Here is a 21223-nt window from a genome sequence, read left to right as displayed (position 1 = left end):
AAACAAAAAACCCTCAAGTGAGCCGCATTTCCTACATTGATTTCCCAGGTTACACTGGGAAAGAGTGTAACAGTGTTTAAGCTGGGAGGTTTTCAGCTTCCATTTTGGTTGAGTCCTGGAAGGTTGAGAATGATAGAGGAGCGCCCAACTATTCTGGCCACCAGGAACAAGCCTGTTACTGAAAACACTCATTGCAGCAAGTAATTTTATCCAATAGAGAAGGATAAGGCCAGAGAGAGAGCAATACCTGAAGGGACAGAGAGAAAGAATATAGTTATCTTCTGGTTGTTGTCCATTGGGTCCAGCCTTTCAGTGAAATTACTGAAAGCTCAGAATCATTCCAGTACATTTGTCAACTCCAGAATCACATTCCAGTAATGGATGTGCTCACTCATGCAAGCCGCCTAAAATGTATGCCCATCCACAAGATGATTTATGTCTGAATGTGGAGACTGAGACTCCCCTGCTCGGATAATTCAGAAAAGGGTTAGATAGAAGCTACAGGCTTCACAACTGACCCCCAAGCACCCTAGGGCTTGCCCTTCATCTCCCTTGTGTCCACCCGTCACCTGCTGTGTTGGGCGCCCCAGAGACTAGCAGGACGGCCTGGCCACCCGGGAACTCGGAGTCTGACGATGCAGGGAATTAAGATCCAAACTGACACCCGACGGGGTGGGGAATGCGGGGCGGAGGGCACTGTGGGGGACAAAAGGGACCCTGGGCTGGCTAGGTTGGGCTGGGGGCCAGGTCTGAGCTTTATGAGATGCCAGAGGAGGGGGCAGAGGTGCCCGGCTCTAGGGGCCAGAGTCACGCCCCCCCTTGGGTGGGGAGGCCCGGCGAGCCGGTCCGTGGAGGGCCTCGAACGCCCCGCTCACAGCCCGTACTAGACTGCCTATCGTAGACTGGGTGTAGGAAACAGGTTTTATGTGATGTTTATCCGTGACAAGCCATTTGTCCACATGCCCCGGTGAGTCATACACCGCCCGGGGCGACACCTACTCAACTAGGGCTCTACCCGGGCGTTGCAACTGCGCCCTCCTCTGACGCCTGCGCGCGACGTTGGGTCGAAGGGCACCCACGCCCGCTGGTTCCTCGGCAGAAACCCCGCAGCCGCCCCGCCCACGGCCTGGCCCCGCCCCCGGGCCCGCCCCTGGGGGGCGGAGACGTCGGCAGCGGCGAGCCTGGCCGCGAGAAGAGCGCTGCAGCGGAGCACGGCGTCTGCAGACCCCACGCCCCAGTGCTAGGCGTTCCTACAGCTGAGCGCCCAGACCGCACGGGCGAGTCCCGCAGGGCAGGGGCGGCGCGGTGCCCGGCTTCTCGCACTTGGCGGACCGATGTGCCCGGGTGTCGGGGCGCGTGGACCTGGGCTCGGGTGAAGCTCTGGGAAAGGGCAACACGGCGGCGACGAGATGCAAGCGGAGGAGCCCTGCGCCCCCGGCGCCCCTGGTGCCCCGAGAAGCCAGCGCGCACCCAGTCCCGAGCCGCGCCTGTCCAGCCAGCTGCTGCCCGAGCTCTACACCTTCGTGGCGCGAGTGCTGTTCTACCTGGCTCCCGTCTACCTGGCCGGCTACCTGAGGCTCAGCATAACCTGGCTGCTGCTCGGCGCTGTGCTGTGGATGTGGTGGCGCAGGAACCGCCGCGGGAAGCTTGGGCGCCTGGCGGCCGCCTTCGAATTCCTAGACAACGAACGCCAGTTCATTAGCCGCGAGCTGCGGGACCAGCACCTGCCGGCCTGGGTGAGCTGGGCCGAGCCGGGCGGAGGTCGGAGGTGGGGCGGATGCTCTTAGAGGTTTGGAAAGAACCTGCGGTCGGCCGGGGTGCTGGAGGCGGCAGCTCCGCGATCCGCACACCTGATGGCCCACCAAGCCGGGAGCACAGACCCCTGGCCGCGGCGTCCCTCAGTCTCCTCCCCACCGCCCGTCCGAGGTTGGGGGGGCGTGACTTAGGTTTTACTTAAGGGCCCAGAGCCTGGGAGAAAAGTCACGGGCGGGCCACACCCAGGAAAAAAAAACAAGGGCGTCTGGGACTTTGCAAAGTTACTCAGGAGGGAAGCAGAAGGCCTTTCTTCCACCCGCCTGCTGATTCAAAGAAAGAACGCTGGGTGCAAAATTGATCCGCAAATGCAGCAATGACAGAAACTGCAGACTAGTTGCCTCAGCAGAGGTCCGGACAGACAGAGGAGGGCCACGAGGGGGCCGGGATTGAAGGGATGGGGTGGGAGGCTGGGTCACCAGCTTCTCTCCCTCCCTTTGCCTGGTAGGGATGCTCAGACGTGCCCAGACACATTCACACATTCACACTCCACAACTACAGACCCATCTCCTGGTGTGGAATGGCCTGGACTAGGGTTTCACAAATGCTTCCGATCCTGAGAATCACCTGGCCCACTTAACAAAAACAAGTTCTGAGCCCACCTTACAACTCCCAGGTGGGACTGAGGCACCTGGGTGAATTTGGGAAACACCAGCAACAGGGGCATTGGGTCCAAGCTTTGGTCTGGTCTGTGGCAAAACTACACTTCTGGGTGCTTCTCTGATTCTTCCAGATACACTCAGGCCCCCAGGGAGAGATGACCAGAAGCCACCAGACCCCTCATTTCCTCTAGCCTGGGGCCTTTATTCTAAAATTCAGACCCACCCTGACAGTAGCCAGCAAAACGAGATGTGCGAGGAACATATTAGAAAGGCCTGTTTATATTTATCTTTAAAACAAGAGAGAAATTAAGCCTTACTATATTAGTTTGCTGTGGTTGCTATAACAAAATACCACAGACAGACAACAGAAGTTCATCAAGATCAAGGTGTCAGCACGGTTTGCTTCTTCTGAGGCTTCTCTTTGGTTTGTAGATGGCTGTCTCCACCATGTCTTCATATGGTCTTCCCTCTGTAGATAATCTGTGTCCAAATTTCCCCCTTTTATAAGGTCACCAGTCAGATTGGGTTAGGGCCCATCCTAATGACCTTATTTTAACTTAATCACCTATTTAAAGGCCCTGTTTCTAAAAACAGTCACATTCTGGGGTACTGGGGGTTAGGATTTCAACATACCAGTTTGGGGAATATGGTTCACTTCGTAACACTGATATTTAATATATGGATTGACAGTACAGTTTTGTAAATTGGTTTACACATATTGAGGATGAGGGGGCCCAAACCTTCTGCTAAGGGTGCACAATAAAAAAGCACAGTGACCACTTTCCTAGGGTAGCAGCCATGGGAACAGTATTTGGGGCCTATCTCCCAAACTTGGTTATCCTGATTATTCTTTGGGGGCTTGTGATCCTGAAAGATCTGGATCCAGAGAGCAGGCCTGGACCTATCCACACTCCTTGCTCATTGTTGAAGGAGTTTTGGATGCCTGTCAGACCTCTGTTGGGACCCCGTGGTGGCTTCAGTCCATGAGGGTGAGCTTGTAAGCCCTCACCAAGGGACAGGCCTCCCTTTCTGCCCTTTCTTGGATTAGGGAACACCTCTAGACACTTAGTTGTGTGCAAAAGGCAGTGTTTCTGAAATTGAGGCAAGGATCAGATCCTGTAGGAGCTTTGACATGCCCCAACCACCACCACCTGCCCCCATGCACATAAACACCAGAAGCAATGTGAAACTAGCCAACAGGGAGCTCAGCCTGATGGGTAAGACAACACAAGAAGCTATCTCACCTCATAAAACAGACCCCAGGCCTGACCCGGCTGGGCATAGGGACACACAGAGGAAGGTGATGGTGTCTCTCCTACCAAGAGGGTAGTCTGGGGCAGGAAGTAGATGCATATAGGTAATTACCATGGAGGTCTCAGAGAAGCCAGAGATAGGAGTCTGGACAGAGTCCAGCCAAGGGTCAAAAGTGTGGAGTGAAGGACATCCCACTTGATTTCCATAGCAGATTGTCCCCAGGCCATAGCCTCCCTCTTCCTTGCCAGAGTTCTGGGAGGGGCCTGGCCTCAGCTTGCATTCTCCAGACTCTCCTGGCTGGTGGGCCGGGCCTGGATTGCCTTTTGGGTTGAGGCAGTGGTGCTGCAAAGAGCATTCCAAGCTGGAGGTGGCTTTCGAGCACAGCATGGCCAGTATACAAGGGAGCCCACGTGCTTTGGTTCGGTTTGGCTGAAGTGTGTAGTAGGAGCTGGTGGACAGGGACCACACTGAGGCGGGCTTGATGGAGGTTGGGCCTAATTCTGAAGGCCACAAGGAGCCTGTGGAAGGCTTTGGAAAGACCCTGTAAAAAGCAGCGTGGGGGGAGGAACGAAGCTGGAGAAGAGAAACCGGATGAGAAATTGATTTAAGCCAAGATGATGGTAGCGGGGTTGGAGGAGAGGGACGAGAGATGTGCAAGAGTGGGACTCTGGGGACTTGGTGGCCTCTAGATTAGTGTGAGGGAGGGATCCAGGAATCTTCCAGACTGTTTTCTGATCTGGGGAGCTGGGCATCCAGAATGAGAAGCAGGTCTGGGAGATTGGTGGTGGGAACGCCTGTGTAGAGTGAGTAACTAGATGCAAGTGTGGGCTTTTCGCCCTGCCTCGTGAAGTTGCCAAGCCTGGGGATGATGCAGAAAACCTGGAAGCTACTTGTTTGAATATTCTCCTGTCTTGTCCCTGTCTTCCGAGGAACACATTCGGAGCCGTGGCTCTGGGTATGGCGGGGGCAGTGTGCCCCTTGCCCACGACTTTAGAGCATGGGTGTCTTTATCCCTATACATGGGCCTTGCAGCATGCCTATTTCCCTGTTTTGAGAACTGATTTCCTTGCAAGGAAGTGGGGTCGATGACTTATGACCTCCTTTGGCCTCAAATATTTTTACAAAATAACAGATTGCAAACCCATAGTTGGGGCAGGGGTTGAAGAAGAGTTGAGGGTCTTGGCTACCACACTCAGGCACAGTCCCACAAGTCGTCCCTTGCACGGCAGCACCCAGTGAGGGGGATGTGGGGAACACAGTCCGCGTGCTGCTTGGAAAGGGCAGCTTGTTCTACTTTGCACCAAGCCCCCGTGAGGGGGTGGAGGCCCAGGCCAGGCTGAGCTGGAACGAGCCTCCCCTGCCAGGCCATGGTGGCCATGGCTACTTCTCAATGAAGCCAAGGCTCCTTCTCAACACATTGCTCCAACCTGCTGCCCCCAGGTGATCTTAGAGAGTCCTTTCCCTCGCTGGGCCTCAGTGTCCCCACCTGTGAAACGCGGTTGTTTCTGGTCAAACCTCACACAGCCCTGCCCCTCCTCTGGTTCCCTTCCGTGCAAGAGCTAGCTGGAGGAAAGGATGCCTCTGCTTTAAAAGGGGTCAGGAGCATAGAAGCTGTGGATTCTCCCGCCGTGTGAACTTGGCCTGGCCACTTGGAGAGAGCGGGCCACGCTGCCTCCACTGCTCGTGCTCTGAGCAAGGAGCCACTGCCACTCGCTGTTCACGTGCAAATGTTGTGTGTGTGTGTGTGTGAATGGTTTGTGATAGACTTTTATATAGATCTTGCACACAGTTTTTAGTCTATTTTTCAAGGAATGAAGAGCCTCTTCCATAAGCCCACCCTGCCGGGGCTGGGGACTGGGGACTGGGGACAGCACAGGGCCGAAAGTGGAGTCCTTGCCGCCGCCCAGCTGGAGAAACCCCAGCTCCGCCGTCCCATCTCGCCACAGGCCTGGCAGGGTCGGTTCTGCAGGCGGTGGCGGCCACGGCTGCAGAGCTGTCCGCAGAGAGGAGGCGGGGGCGCGCTCAGGGGACTGGGTTCTCAGTCTCCCAAGCCTCCCAACGCTACCTTTCCCCAGTATGACACTGATCACCAAGGGTCTCGCCAGCAAACACGTCTGTCTGTGGCCCCAGCTCCAGCCGGGCTTGCTCTCCCACCAGCTGATAGCAATCAGTTGGCAGCTTGTTGGGGACAATTAACCCCCTGTATCTGCTGGGCTGGGGGTGGGGGCTTATGTGATGTGGTGGCAGGTATGGACTTGGAGTCTGATGCTCAGTCACGGCAGAAGGGGGTGGACCTTGAGAAGGGCCCCTGTGCTCCCTGGGTCCCTGATTCCCCTCTGAAAATGGCAAGGCTTTAGGAGATGCTCTGTGGAGTCATTTTAGCTTTTGGTCTGCCATCATGAGTCGGTCCCAAGTTGGCTTTTCTGTAGTGCCGCGGGCCCACAGGACCCTGTTCAGCAGCATTTCTTGCCTACCTGTCATCTAACTGGGTGCACCTTGGAGTAATCAGCTAGGCAAGCACCAGGGAGAAGTGAACTGTTCACACAAAGCAGGGAGCACTCCTGGGCTCCCAGCGGTGTCCCTGGGATGGTCCCCTCCAAGCCTCCCTGCCAGCATTCAGGTGGAGGACCAGGGTTGAGTACGTTGCTTTCCTGGGGCTGAGTTTGACATTCCTTCTGTGGGTGGAGCAGTAGTCTGTCAGGGCCCAGGCTCTCCTGATCTGTCCTGTACTGACACTTTTGTTAATTAGAGGAAGTAACTGCAATGACAGTTCTGAGCTGGGCTGGCCACTCCCATTAGCTCAATTCTCAGAGCCCGTGCCGTGGGACCTGGTCTTAAACATCTGCTTGGAGTGAGGGGACTTCTTGCTTGTGAGGTCGCTGCAGCCGTGTGAGGTCATGCGTATGGCTTGGAGTCAGGCTTGTCCTCGGGAAGGAAGAGGCACAGCATGTTTTAGTCATGCCCCTTGGGTCTCTGCCCCGCATCTTAGTGATGCTTCATGGACTGATCCTGTCTTGGGCCAGGATTGGGCAAGAAGAGGGACAGAATGTGGGCGTCCGCCCCTCCAGGCCCAGCGCAGGGATCTTAGGCATCCGTGTGTTCATTGCTATACTCAGTCAGCAAACATCTCTGCAATGTGTCAGGCCCAGTGCTGCAGGCTGGCCGATGATATGAGTGACACATGGTCCCCGCCCGCAAGGAATCCCTGGTCTAGATGGGGAGTCAGACCTGCTAGAACCGCCTTTCCTGATTCAGTGTGATCAGTCCTACGAGGTGGCTGTGCAAGGCTCCGAGAAAGCCTGGGGGAGGGGGGCTAATCCAGGCTGGAAGGGGCCCACGAAGTGACACTTTGGTGTTGCTGGCTGTGGTAGGGGGTAGAGTCTCCAGGCGGACTCTGGGCAGGTTTGGTCACTTGAGCTCATAATCTCCTTCTGGGCGAGCAGATTTTGGGACAGCAATTTAGGATACCCAAACTCACATGATACAGTGGTTTAACAGAAAAAGTAAGAGCTTTAGAATACAACAGATTTAGCAAGGCAGTTAACCTTCTTGCTTTAGGTACAAGGGGCTGAATTTTTCTGCAACGGAAGTGTCCACAGCAGGGGCGCCTGGGTGGCTCAGTCGTTAAGCGGCTGCCTTCAGCTTGGGTCATGGTCCCACGGTCCTGGGATCGAGCCCCGCGTCGGGCTCCCTGCTCCGCGGGAAGCCTGCTTCTCCCTCTCCCACTTCCCCTGCTTGTGTTCCTTCTCTCGCTGTGCCTCTCTCTGTCAAATAAAAATCTTAAAAAAAAAAAAAAAAAGTGTCCACAGCAACCTTTTCTCCAAGCCAAGTACCTGAGGGCCTTAGTAATGGGGAGGTCACGTGGTGGATAAGGCTCAGGGCCAAGGCAGGCGACAACCATTGTCCTCTTCCGTAGTGGCCCCCTGTCCCATGGGCAGGAAGTGTGGAGAACTGGCCACCAGCTTCCATTGGCCTCCTAGCCCGGTCTTGACAGCAGGTTGAGCTGGCACTTCAGTGGGAATGTCCCCAGTCACTTCGGGGGAGGGGGTGGGGACTGCTGGGGGCTGTATGCTGTCCCCTGAAGGCCACAACCCAGCTACACAGAGGAGCAGGGGACTGGGACCTAGGCTTCCCTGCCCCCTTCCTGACCCTCCCACCCCTCCATTCAGAGTTACTCCTCCTGGGAGACTTCCAGGGGTTTTTAATTGAGGGAAACCTAGAGCTTAAAGCTCCAACATATTCACAAGCGCTTGAGGAAAGTGCTTTCTCTCTTCCTCCTCCTTTCCTGCAAATAGTGAAGAGGGAAAATATTCTGCCCCAGTGGGGACTAGTAAAGGGGAAAGCCCCGTTCTCTTTCCCCTGCCTTTCAAGCCAAGGGAATGAGAGTTCACCCCCTCAGGCCACACAGGGAGTCACGGCTGGAGGCGGGGTGGCCGCGTCTGCCCAAGAAGCCCCATGGCAGCGTGCCAGGAGTCCTCCAGACGCTCAGAGTAAAGAGCCAGGGGGCTTCTTAGGGACACGGGATGTTTCAAAACCTTGGAGTCACCCACTCCATTCTTTTACCCTTGTTATGTTTACTTTTTAGGTCGTTGGTTATAAATTGGTTAAAAATCTGGTTTTTCCGGTTATAAAAGTGAAAGTATTCCCATTGTAGAATATTTGGAAATGGCCTAAAAGGACTAGAACAAGTGTTTACAGTCCCTCCACCCAGAACAGTGTTCTGTGTGTACTTCTTTTGTGTGGAGGGTGTATGAAAGCAGTTTTTAAAAATACTTGTACCCTTTTTCTCTTTTTCCTATTTTTTTCTTGTTCTTAACATGATATTGCCAACATTCTCCAAAACACATGCCTAAGGATCATGATATCCTTCATACGTACCTTGTGCTGCTGAACCATTTCTAGCATTGATTATTATTTCCCAGCATGTCGTCCTCATGTGGCTAGCTGAGGCGGGCGGCGTGTCCTAGGTCTGTCTGGATTTTTCTCCCTCTGACCTGCCAGCCTGGCTCCCTCGACCTTTCCTTCAAGTCCAAGCCCAGCGCCCCCCCCACCCCCACATCCTACTCCTCGGGTCCCCACAGCACCCGGAGCCTGTGTCACCCCACTTCCTTTCTGGACTTGCACCTGCCAATTTTCCTGACTTTTCCTCCCAACTGAACGTTCTTCTAGGGCGAGGGTGTGTTTCCTGCTCACGTCTGTGCCCTCAGTTCCTGGCTCGGTGCCCAGTGCATAGTAGGCTCTCAGGAAAAGTCTGACCCACGGGCGCTATAGTGAGTGCTGCGGGAATCTTAGTCCATGTTTCTCAAGTTCCTTACCATGGATTCCTACATGTTTAACTCATGTCAAAGCTTCGGAACACCTGGGGGCGCCTGGATGGCTCAGTCGGTTAAGCATCTGCCTTCAGCTCCAGGGTCCTGGAATTGAGCCCTGCATCGAGCTCCCTGCTCAGCGGGGAGCCTGCTGCTTCTCCCTCTGCCCCTCTCCCTGCTCATGCTCATGCTCTCTCTTTCTCCCAAATAAATAAAATCTTAAAAAAAAAAAAGGGGGCGCCTGGGTGGCTCAGTTGGTTAAGCGACTGCCTTCGGCTCAGGTCGTGATCCTGGAGTCCTGGGATCGAGTCCCGCATCGGGCTCCCTGCTCAGCGGGGAGTCTGCTTCTCCCTCTGACCCTCCTCCCTCTCATGCTCTCTGTCTCTCAAAAAAAAAAAAAAAAAAAAGTTTAGGAACACCTTAAAGATTCTCATTCCCACTTCACTGTGGCCTCATCAGCATTGAGGATTACATTTTTTTGGTCTTTTTTTTTTTTTTTAAGATTTTTATTTATTTATTTGACAGAGAGAGAGACAGCGAGAGAAGGAACACAGGCAGGGCCAGTGGGAGAGGGAGAAGCAGGCTTCCTGCCGAGCAGGGAGCCCGATGCGGGACCTGATCCCAGGACCCTGAGATCATGACCTGAGCTGAAGGCCACCCAGGTGCCCCCGTTTTTTGGTCTTTTAAGGCATATGTCATTCTATTACACTTTGCAGATAATTGCTGCCCTTTTTTTTTTTTAAACAAATGGAAGGTTTGTGGCAACCCTGCATTGAGCAAGTCTATCAGTGCATTTTCCCAATAGCATTTGCTCACTTTATGTCCCTGTGTCACATTTTGGTTATCCTTGCAGTGTTTCATACTTTTTCATCATTATTATATTTGGTGATCTGTGATTAGTGAGTATGACTCCCTGAAAGCTCAGGGGATGGTTAGCATTTTTTAGCAATAAAGTATTTTTTAATTAAGGTATGTACATTTTTTAAACATACTCTTGCACACTTAATAGACTACAGTGTAGTGTAAACATAGCTTTTATACGGGAAACTGAAAAATTCATTTGACTCGTTTTATTGTAACATTCACTTCATCACAATGATCTAGAACCAAACCTGCAGTATCTCTGAGGAATGCCTATACTAGTTTGATAAGCAAAAAATACGTTTTTTAACCCTGGGGCATTAGCAAACCTAACTGTCTGAACTCTCTGGTGACTCACCATTACCCTCAGGTCTCCATGAAAAAAACGCCTCTGTGCACGGCTCAGGGCAGCCCCTCTGTTCTCCAAGCCCTCGTTCCTCAGCAAAGGGGGACAGGCTCCTGGCACTGGTATTCTTGTCCCCAGTGACTGCCTCTGCAGTTTTGGGTTTTTTAAAGATTTTATTTATTTATTTGAGAGAGAGAGAATGAGAGAGAGTACATGAGAGGGGGGAGGGTCAGAGGGAGAAGCAGACTCCCTGCCGAGCAGGGAGCCCGATGCGGGACTCGATCCAGGGACTCCAGGATCATGACCTGAGCCGAAGGCAGTCGCTCAACCAACTGAGCCACCCAGGCACCCAATAAGCAGGATTTTTTTTTTTAAAGATTTTATTTATTTATTTGAGACAGAGAGAATGAGAGAGAGAGAGCACATGAGAGGGGGGAGGGTCAGAGGGAGAAGCAGACTCCCCGCTGAGCAGGGAGCCCGATGCGGGACTCGATCCCGGGACTCCAGGATCATGACCTGAGCCGAAGGCAGTCGCTTAAGCAACTGAGCCACCCAGGAGCCCTGCCTCTGCAGTTTTATCTGCACGGTGTCCTCCTCCTACTGGGTCCAGTTGACTTAGGCCAGTCTGCAGGCTGGGTGTATTGTTAAAGAGTCTATGGATTTTAGAACAGCATTAGACGAATTCCAAGTTGGCAAGATAATGTTTTTCTTTCTTTATTTATTTATTTTCTTGAAGATTTTATTTATTTGACAGAGAAAGACACAGCGAGAGAGGGAACACAAACGGGGAGTGGGAGAGGGAGAAGCAGACTCTCTGCCGAGCAGGGAGCCCGATGCGGGACTCGATCCCGGGACTCCAGGATCATGACCTGAGCCGAAGGCAGACGCTTAACCAACTGAGCCACCCAGGCGCCCCTAATGTTTTCCTTTAAAGCAACTTTTGGCCGGGTAATTTTAAGCAGAATGGTGGGCAGATTTAGAAGCAGTTTTTATGGTCAAATGTTTACCTCTCAAGAACAGAGAGAAAATGGGTCAAAGGCTGTGCTTCACCAGGGAAAAGTGTATGAAATGAGGGGCCGTTTTCTAGTAGAGGAGGAAGCACCGAATAGGTACCACGGGGCAGGGGCCTATCTTGAAAGACCGGAGCCACGGGGCCTCCCTGTGTAGGACCTCCCTGGGGGACACCCGGAATGCGGGGGCTCCTCTCTTCTCTGAGCGTGGGAGGGAGTTGGCAGCATCAGTTTGAGTCTGCCGGTGTGTGAGTGTAAGGATATGTCCACTGGTGCAGAGAAGAACCATGAGGCTTTTTTCCCAGCAAAGAGGGCGTGTCCTTGTGTGGACGTGTGTCTGTGTAGTTCTGAGGGCGCGAGTCTCAGGTCTTTGGGGTACAAAGAGACAGACCTTCTCTGTACCTCTCTGCGTCTGTGTGTGTGTTCAAGGTTGCTCCCATGGGAGGAGCCACCATCCCTGGGACAGGGAGTGAGCCAGGTTGGCCTGGTGGCAGGCAGGTCCTTTAAGTCCGATCCCTCTGCCTCCTGAGAGGGTCTGGTGGCCCAAAGCTGCTGCCCGGGCCCCCAGCCCATCTGTGGGCCCTGCCTGGGCTCCGGCGCTGATGGCTGCGGCCCATCACCCTGGCTCCATTCTCTCGCTGCTGTGGGATCATTTTTCCTAAAGGGTTTAAGAAATAAAGCACACGACACCTAGAGGTGAAGCACTGATGTGCAGCGCCCTTGCGGTGGCCTCTGTGGGCCTGGAATTCTGACTTAGACTTGAGTTTGCTTTACAGGCTGTCTCTCTTCTCTGAGCTCTCATTACCTCCACTGCCGAAAAACTGCTGTCATTAAACTAGGAGCACACTCTGCCTGGGAGGCGTGGGCCCAAGCACACTAACAGCAGAAGAGGTGAGTTAGCATTAGGGAGGCCTCAGGGGCTGGCCAGGGCCCCCATCTTTTTAAGCTTCCCTGAGGGCCACTGCAGGGGGAAGGGCAGGCATCCGGGGTCCTGGTGACTTGACCATGGGCCCGGGCAACTTTGAGATTTTCCAGGCCTGCTTTGGGGGAAGTGCTCACCCCTGTCATACATCAGGGTACGTTCATGTTCTGGGGGATGAACCGTGCTAGAGCTCTGAATGTGTCTCCGTTGAGAGGAGATTCGCGTTCATCCTCTCCTGATTGTAGACCCGGCCAGCGGAGGCATTGCAGCCCCACTTCCTCAGGCAGGAGACACCTGAGGCTGCAGAGGGCGGCTCAGGACCAGACCCTGCTTCTCCCGCCTCCCCCCCCTCCCCCCCCCAGGAGCGCTTCCTACTCCTGCTGCCCGGCTATAGAAAGCAGCTGGGGGTGGGAGTGGCTCACATTTTAGGGGCAGCGGCAGCGCCCAAAGCCAGGCAGACTCATAATACGGTGTTTTCATCTGCTGGCTCTTGCCTCCCCTTGCTCTTTGTGGCACAAAAGTTAACTCCCTTTGTAAAAGATCGAGGTCCATAAGCTGCTGGTAAGAATTGGATGACAAAGCAGTATTCTCTCAGGAGTGACAGCTGGAGACACAGACAGTGACTTTGGAGCCCTAGTCAGGAGCCCCAGAGGGCGGAGGAGTCCCCTTCTAACAGGGCCTGAGCCGGTCCTCCCGCCTAGGGAGCCCTGAGCTCTCACTCTCCCACACTCTGCACCACCATGATCAGAACGACCTGGGAGCTCGTTTCCGGCCCCCTGCCCAAAGGCTTCAGGTTCCTGAATCAAAATCTCTGAGGGCCCTTACCAAGAACCCACGTTTTAAGGAGCTCTCCAGGTGGTGGTCTTGTAGACAAAAGGTTGAGACCCCCTGCCTGAGAATGGCCCTTTGCATTGCCAGGAGGTGTGGGTGTCTCCCTGCTGGCTGGTCTCGGGGACCCCCAGCCTTGTGAGGTATTGGGACAAAAGTTCAGTGACTTTAGGACTCAGTCTCAGTGGCCCTCCAGTCTTTTTCTGCCTTCCCCTCGTCTACCTACTGAGGAAAGACATGCACAGAGGCTCTGATTGGGTCCCTCTGCCACGCCTCACTGTGGAGCACCCCCCCCCCCCCCCGCCCCACATTCGGCGGTTTCACGCAGGCGCCTCACAGGGGCGGGGCGCACCCCTCAGCCAATCACCAGAGGCTGGGAAAACAACACTCAACTGCGGTCCTTCTCTTTCAGCCTCAGCCACCTTCACTGTGTTCCCCTCTCCTCGTTTTCTGTTCTCCCTTCTCTGTGGTTTCCCAAAGCGCGGAGCCGCAGGCACCTGGAGATCCCGTAGAGAATTTCTGGGACTTTGGGTCAGACAGAGCTGGACACATAGCCCAGGTGGCATTGTTCTTGGCATGTACCTGAGGACAGAGGTGCCAGAGTGCACTTCCAGTGTCTATACAACTGCCAACAACAGTCACCGCTTCTGGAGTATTTACCCTGAGCCAGGGAGGGTACCAGGCACCTCACATGCATTGTCTCATTTACTCATCTCAGGGACTTTCTGAAATTGGCAGCATTGTACCCATCTTGTGGATGAGAAAACCGAGGCTGACAGAGGTGAAATTTTAAATGCACGAGGAATACTAAGACACTAAGATATGGACTTCTCAGGCTGACAGTTCAAGTGCAGGAGGTGGGGAGAAAAAGGTTTAAGACTGGGCTCAAATTATATGCAGGTGAAATGTGAGTTCTGGTCACCTGGGTGATCAGGGCAAGTACCAACTTGTCTCTGAGCCTCTCCTCATCTGTAAAATGAGGATGACTGTGGCTTTGCTGTGTACTTTATGGAGTATTAGGAGGATGAAATGAAAGTATCTGCAGAATGTCCTTTGTAAACTATAAAGCATGGTCTACCAGTGAAGACTCAGGTCCCTTGAGGGCAATCCTCTGCTAAACTAGACTTTCTGTAAAAGAGGAAAACCTAGTAGTATGTAAGGTTTTCTTAAGAGGAGTAAGAGGGGGGCACCTGGGTGGCTCAGTGGGTTAAGTGTCTGCCTTCGGCTCCGGTCATGATCCCAGAGTCCCAGGATCGAGTCCTGCATCCGGCTCCCTGCCCAGTGGGGAGTCTGCTTCTCTCTCTTCACCCTGCTTGTGCTCTCTCTCTCAAATAAATAAAATATTAAAAAAAAAAAAAGAGGAGTGAGAGGGGTGCAGTGGAGAAGTACAGACTTGGTGGTGAGACAGACCTGGGTCTCTGTCTCAGCTCTGGCACTCCATACCTGGTGACTGTGAGCAACCTTTCTGAACCTTACTTTCCTCATCTGTACAATGGGGCTGATAAAGGATTAAGGTGAGTTTTAAGTGACATGAGATAACATGAACTGAAAAAGGTGGAAAATAGGGTGGAAAAAGATACAACTGGGCAACCTTGAAACAAAAGTAAGCGAGAATGGCAATTTTCATATTAGACAAAATAGAATGTAACTTGGATATATCCTAAAGACCAGGATGTTATATCATAAAAGAAACAGTAATTAAAAAAGGTAATATAACAATCATGGAGATGTATGTACTGCATAAAATAAACTTGAAATGTAAACCAACAACCTGATGGAACTGCATGGAGAAGTAGATAAATCAACAGCTGGGCTTGGAAATTCTAATACATTCTTCTCTGAAAATGATAAATCAAGAGGAAACAAGGATAAAGAATAGCCAAAGGGCATGATATTTTTTTAAAAGGACATGATTAATAACTTGATCATATATGGAACAGTCACAGAAATTAATCGTGCACTAGGCCACAAAGGAATTATCAGTATATTCCAATGGATTGCCATCCTACAGACTATGCAGACCATAAAGAAATGGAGTCAGAAAACAATAAATAGCCTTAGAAATCTCACATGTCTAAATATTTAAAAATATTACTATTAAAAAATCATTGTTTAGGGGCGCCTGGGTGGCTCAGTCGTTAAGCGTCTGCCTTCGGCTCAGGTCATGATCCCAGGGTCCTGGGATTGAGCCCCGCATCGGGCTCCCTTCTCAGCAGGAGGCCTGCTTCTCCTTCTCCCACTCCCCCTGCTTGTGTTCCCTTTCTCACTGTCTCTCTCTCTCTCAAATAAATAAATAAAATCTTAAAAAAAAAAAATCATTGTTTAAAAGGTAGTCATAATGGTAATTATGAAAAGTCCAGGAGCTGAATAGTGATGAAAATACAATGCCAAAAATCACAGGGGAATTTATAAATTTGAATTTCTCATAAACCAAAAACTGAAAATAAATTCTTCAACTCTAAGAATGTAAAAGGACAACAGATTTAGATCAAAGAAACAGGGAAAGAAATAATACATATAAGGGTGAAAATGAACAAAGATTTTAATGTAAAGGTAAAGGGGAAAGAATTATTAACAAGTAAAGCTAGTTCTCTGAAAAGATTAGTACAATGGGCAAAACCTTTGTCAAGCTTGATCTATTAATAAATAGAAAAAGATGAAAATAAAATCTGGGATGAAAAAGGCAGAAATAACTACAGATAAAGCAGATTAAAAGTAAAAATATTATAACCAAATATATATATCAATACATTTGAAAACCTAGATGAACGATACATTTCTAGAAAAATACAAATGCCCAGATTACCACAATAAGAGATAAGTAGACCTTGAATGCACACTATTAACCACTGAAGAGAGAAAAGGTAATTTCCCACTCCAAAAGGCCTGAGGCTACGATGGCTTTTATAGGTAAGAGACCCTAAACTTCACTGATCAGATAATTCCTATTATTTACAGGTTGTTTCAGAGAATAGGAGGACACGGAAAAGCTGTCCCACTAGTGTTCTAATTTATTGTAAAAATCTTTATACCAAAACTAGGTATGGATTGTACAAGAACAAAAATTGTAGGTATCACTTTGAATCGTGAGTATATAAAACCTAAATGAGATATCAGGCTAACTAAGTGTATTGCTTCAAATGGGGCTTATCCCAAGAACTAGAGATGGTTTTGTTTTATAAAGAAATCAGTTAAGTTGGCCACCTTAATGGACCAAAGGGAGAAATAACACGATTATCTCAGTAGATTTTAAAAAGTGTTGAATATACTTCAATAAGCCATTTACAATGAAAGCTCTTGGAAATGTAGCTATTGAAGAGAACTTCCTCAATCAGATAGAGGCTGTCCTCTAAAAATCTACAGTGCAAATCATGCCTCATGGAAAAACTTCCATTTGATGTCAGGAACCAGATAGACCTGCTCGCTGTCATCACCACTGCCTGGTGTAGTACGAGAGGGCTGGGCCAATGAAGACAAACTTAAGAGAAACAAGAAGGATAAGGATAAGAAAAAACTTATTGGAGATTAGAAGTATATATAAATAACCTATGAGAATTAATGAACAGTTAGAACCAACAACAAATTCCAACAAAGTTACCCATAAAATGAAATACCATTTTTAATAACTGTAAAACCCACAAAGTAATCTAACAACAACAACAAAAAAAGTACGGGATTTTTATAGAAAAGGTTTATGATTTTAAATGTGAATGCAACCAAAGGTGAATTAATAAAGGGAAATATTCTGTTCATGGATGCAAAACTTAATATTGTAAAGCTATCCATTCTCCCACACATGTATAAACTAAAAGTATAACAATCAAAATCCCAGGAGGATCTTTGCGGGGAAGATGGCCAAGACTCTAAAATTCATATGGACGCATAAATAACCACTATTAGCTAAATTGGTTTGAAAAATAAAAGCAAACAGAGAGGAATCACCTACCTTGGGTCATGCTGCAAAGCCATAGTGATTAGAACAGTGGGGGTACTGGCAGGAAACAGGCAGTCAGACCACTGAGTTCAATGCCAAGTCCAGAAACACACTAGACATGAGAAGCTGACATATGAGGAAAGTCGCTTCACAAGTCAGGAGGAAGGATGGAAATTTTTTTTTTTTTTTTTTTTGTATATGATATTAGAAAATTGCCTTAGTGGGAGTCTGGAGAGAAATGAAAGTATATGCCTATCTTACCCACTATAAACAATTTCAGACAGATTGAAGACCTAAGTGCAAAGCTAAAATATAAAGTCAACAGATAAAAACATGGAATAACTTTGAGATTTTGGAGTAGGGAAAGATTTTTTTTTAAAGGCCAATTATAATGGAAAAAAAATGACAACTCCTTTGTCTCCATCAAACTGAGGGAGCATCGGGGCTGAGTAGTTGTTCCCTAAGTGTCTGTCTCTCTGATGTCATTCCGTGGTCCAGGACTTACTCTGGGGCAGTCACAGAGACGGTGGCCTGGCTCTTGATTTGGCTCACTGGGGAGTCATGACAGGTGCTGAGATTTAGGCAGAGGAGAGCCAGCAGGGTGCCTAAAGCAGAATAGGGTGACTTGATGGTTCTTTATTTTCTTGGCCTGAATTGCTGCTCTCATCAGGGCATTCAGACTTGTTCTCTAGAGGAATCTCTTAGCAAGGAGCCTCAAACACAAGTGTGGCTAGCCAAGAGACCATGAAAACAGTGCAGGCCCTGGACACTCGCTGCTACCTACACGGTCAGGGTGAGTGTGGGTCACTCTATTGCAAGGGGTGGGCTGGTCATTGATACCTCACAACCAACCCTGATGGAACTCCAGAATCATGCCAGGAGCTTGTTAAAAATAAATTGCAAGGCCCCACCCGGAAACACTCTGATTCAGTAGGTGTGAAAGGCAGCTCAGGAATCTTTGACTGGCTCCCAAGTGTGGCCAGGGTTGGACCTGCCAGGCTGGATCACTTTTCCAGGGTTCAGGAGATCAGAACTCAGCTCACAGGGGTGCCGAACCTCCCCTGGGTCCTCTCCTGGAGAGGCGGGGGTAGGAGGTGGAAGGGAATACACATCAGGTGTGCCCCAGGGCAGGATGGGAGCACAGTGGTTGGGATGGAAGGAGGAGAGGAAGGGGTCCAGCCAGTAGGCTTGGGCAGAAGAAGAGCAAAGGTGCCAGGGAAAGGCCAGCTATCACCCACCTTTCTCCTTTGTGAGGGTCCCACTCCCCACACCTTGGCACTGATCCTGTACTGGAATGGTCTCTTAATTGCCTGCTTCCTTTACCAGCCTAAGACCTGTTGGTAGGCAAGAAGCTTGCATTCATTTATGCATTCATTCATTCCACAAATATTTATTAAGATATTCATATGCCAGGGACAGGCACTAATGGGGAACAAGTCTGAGTCAGCCCACTAGAGCTTCCAGTCTAGTAAGGAGGCAGGCAGTAAGACCCAGCAGCTCTAATGAGGTGTATTAAATGTTGCGATGGAGAACCAGCAGACACCTAATAGGGACATCTATCTCTGACTTGAGAGATCAGGAAAGGCTGCCTGGAAGAAGTGAAGTCAAAGATGGTGATGAATGGAGCAATCAAAGAGGAATGGGGATGTCGGTTTCAGCCCCATATGGAGGAGTTGTTACTTTAGTGCTGGGTGGTGTGATAGGGGGCAATGAAAGGGTCTCACCCTCCATTTGTGTGGTACCAGCCTGGGACCTGACCCAGGGCAGCAGCAGGGAATGTATGGTGAATAGGCTGCTTCTCCCCAGCTGAACTGGATGGGCTGGCCCTAGTTCCTGCCCACTTCCCCCAAGATTCCTTTCCCATCATTCTCTTCTGTTCCTAAGGACTGGGCCAGACCCCCTTGGGAGCCAGGCAGTGATTTTCCTTTAGCACCTGGGAATATTAGATGCTTCTTCAAGTTAGTATGGATCACCGTCCAGAACTGGGGAAACTGAGGCTGGGAGAAGGGCTTGATGTTCCGGGAGTCCCAGAAGCACTGGGCTTCTCTGACTTCTCAAGGCTGTTAAAAACTGCTCCTAATGGGCGCCTGGGTGTCTCAGTCGGTTAAGCCACTGACTCTTGATTTCAGCTCAGGTCATGATCTCAGGATCATGAGATGGAGCCCCACATTGGGTTCCACACTCAGTGGGAAGTCTGCCTGGGATTCTCTCTTCCCCCACCTCCATTTGCCCCTCCCCCCAATAAATCTTTAAAAAAAAAAAAGGAAAACTCCTAAAAGAATTAAATTACTCTATACTCCTGGGCATAGTGTTCTAGGCCAGGGTCTACATTTGGGCCTTCAGGGCACCCCCAGAGCAAACCCAAGGCCTGGCGTGCACTAGATGTGTGAACTGCATGGACATGTTTCCTCTCCTGACCTTGGGAGTCCTACACCCACCATGAATCTGATCCTGAGTTGGCCTTGTGCTCTGAGGACCTGGCGACAGAGGTGACCATTGCTACCATTTTACTGATCAGGTTTTGTGTCAGGCACCAGTACAGTCTTCCCTGTTTGTCCCTGAAAACCCTGGGGCTGGGCTGGGGGTCTATGAGAAGCTCAGCAGACACTGGTGGAGACTGAGACTCTGGCAAGGAAGGGGTTAAGAACCCTCAGAATCCGGTCATGCAAAGGGTAGCCAATAGGATTGTCACTTCTCCTGGGGATAACCCCCCCCACACACACACCAACCCAGGGCTGGGGGCTGTGACCTGAAGGAAGCTCCCCTATGTGACCCCAGGATCTGGCCTGCTGGGGAGGGGTGCTCCCATTCCCCAGTTGCCTATGAAAACAGCATGATCCCCTTTTCAGCCTTTCAAATTGGCAATCATTACCTTAGGAATCAACACAGTCCTATTCGTTCCTAAGTGGAAAAAGCAGACTACCAAACACCTCAATTTCTGAAAACTACACATCCTTGTTTTTGTAAGAGGCTGGAAGAAGATGGATCCACCTGTTAACGGTGGTTGCCACTCAGCATTCTCTGATGAAATGTCTTTCCTTTTGCTCACCCACATTTTCTAATTTTTCTCCAGAGGCCACGATTACTTGTGTCATTAAAAGAATACGGAGGATGGAAGTGGCAAGGAGCAAAGTCGGGTGGTATGGGTGGTACCCTGAGCGGGCCGGGTGGGGGTTCTGCGTTTCCACCGGGAAGGCGGGGCTTATTTGCATAAGCAAACGAGGGGGTTCCAGCCCCGCCCTTCCAGCCTGAGGGCGGCCGAGCGCAGTCGGGGTGGGGGAGCTGTCTGCCCGGAACCGCCCGGGGCGCACGTTGGTGCAGTCTGGCGGCTTGCCGCCTGCCCCTGCGGACTGCGCGCCCCGGGGCAGGGCTGGCTGGGTCTGCTGGCCGGTGGCCAGCGGGCGCTGAGGGGGCGGGGAGGCGCGCGTGGGGTGGGAGCGGGAACCCCAGGCTGCGTGCGGCTGGGTCTCCAGGGGCGGCCTGGCGCTGAGTCTAACTTGCCCTCGGGGCTTCTGTTCCTTAGATCCACTTCCCGGATGTGGAGCGGGTCGAGTGGGCCAACAAGGTAAGGCTGAGGTGGGCCTGGCGGGGCTGGCCTCTTGGGCTCAGTGACCCCACACTGGATGCGGGCGAGGTGGCCACGGACAAAGGCCTGCTGGCAGTAACCTTGCCCGCTCCCCCTTCCTACCCTCAGGGTTCTTCTCGTTACCAATGACTTTCTTTAAAAAACAAACACACACCTTCTTTCAGCGTGAAATTAGTGCACGGCGGTAGCAGAAATATTAGAAAATACAGGGAAGGATAGAGAAAAATGCGGCCCTGCAGGAGGCCAAGGTCGGGGCTTCCTAGGGAGAGGAGGGCGGTATCCCACCACCGCTTCGGCCCTTCACCTGGTCGGCAGCCCACATCCGCCACCTCTCAGAGCCGTTCCCTCATCTGAGCAATGGGAATAATTATGGTCCCTGCCTGGTGAGGTTGTGAGGATTCATGAGGTAATGAAAGCCCCACAGTGCCGGGGCCGTCAGGAACACTGTCACCATCGGAATGACTGCTGTTAGATCCTGGGGGGAGCTCCCTCGGGCCCTGCTGCCGAGGCCTCAGGGAGGGCCCGGCTCTGTGACTCCTGGTCTGGCCCTTTCTTACAGATGAGGAACAGAGTCTGGCCCCTGCCTGATCAGCCCAAACCTGTCTCCTAGATGTGGAGACTTGAGTATCTTCCCACCCCTTCAAGTATCCTGATTCGGGACTTTTTCTAATACACTCCTTGCCTCTGTTCTCGTTAGAACAGCCTGTAGCAGGAATGACTTTAGGTATAAAGAAGGACTTCCTGATGGTTTTTGAGCCA

The 21223-nt window shown here is 51.2% G+C and overlaps 1 protein-coding gene across 4 annotated transcripts in view; it reads left to right on the top strand.

Annotated features, from left to right (window-relative positions):
• Window positions 1-1173: 1173 nt before the first annotated feature.
• ESYT3 (extended synaptotagmin 3) overlaps window positions 1174-21223 on the top strand; it is a 50815-nt gene continuing 30765 nt past the window's right edge. For all 4 annotated transcript variants that reach the window (XR_010410362.1, XM_064587319.1, XM_064587330.1 and 1 more), the window contains exons 1-2: window positions 1174-1736; window positions 20402-20443. Coding sequence is in view for 3 of the 4 variants with exons in the window: in XM_064587319.1 (XP_064443389.1) it covers window positions 1410-1736; window positions 20402-20443 (369 nt within the window). In the remaining variant the exon portion in view is untranslated. The remainder of the gene's footprint in view (window positions 1737-20401; window positions 20444-21223) is intronic.

The sequence above is a fragment of the Mirounga angustirostris genome, unplaced genomic scaffold (assembly GCF_029215605.1).
Source record: "Mirounga angustirostris isolate CCGP_5_RB_7025 unplaced genomic scaffold, mMirAng1.0.hap1 SCAF_1, whole genome shotgun sequence".
Taxonomy (NCBI): Eukaryota; Metazoa; Chordata; class Mammalia; order Carnivora; family Phocidae; genus Mirounga; species Mirounga angustirostris.
Note: the sequence above shows the minus strand (reverse complement) of the source record. Positions and strands in the feature narration are given on the sequence as shown.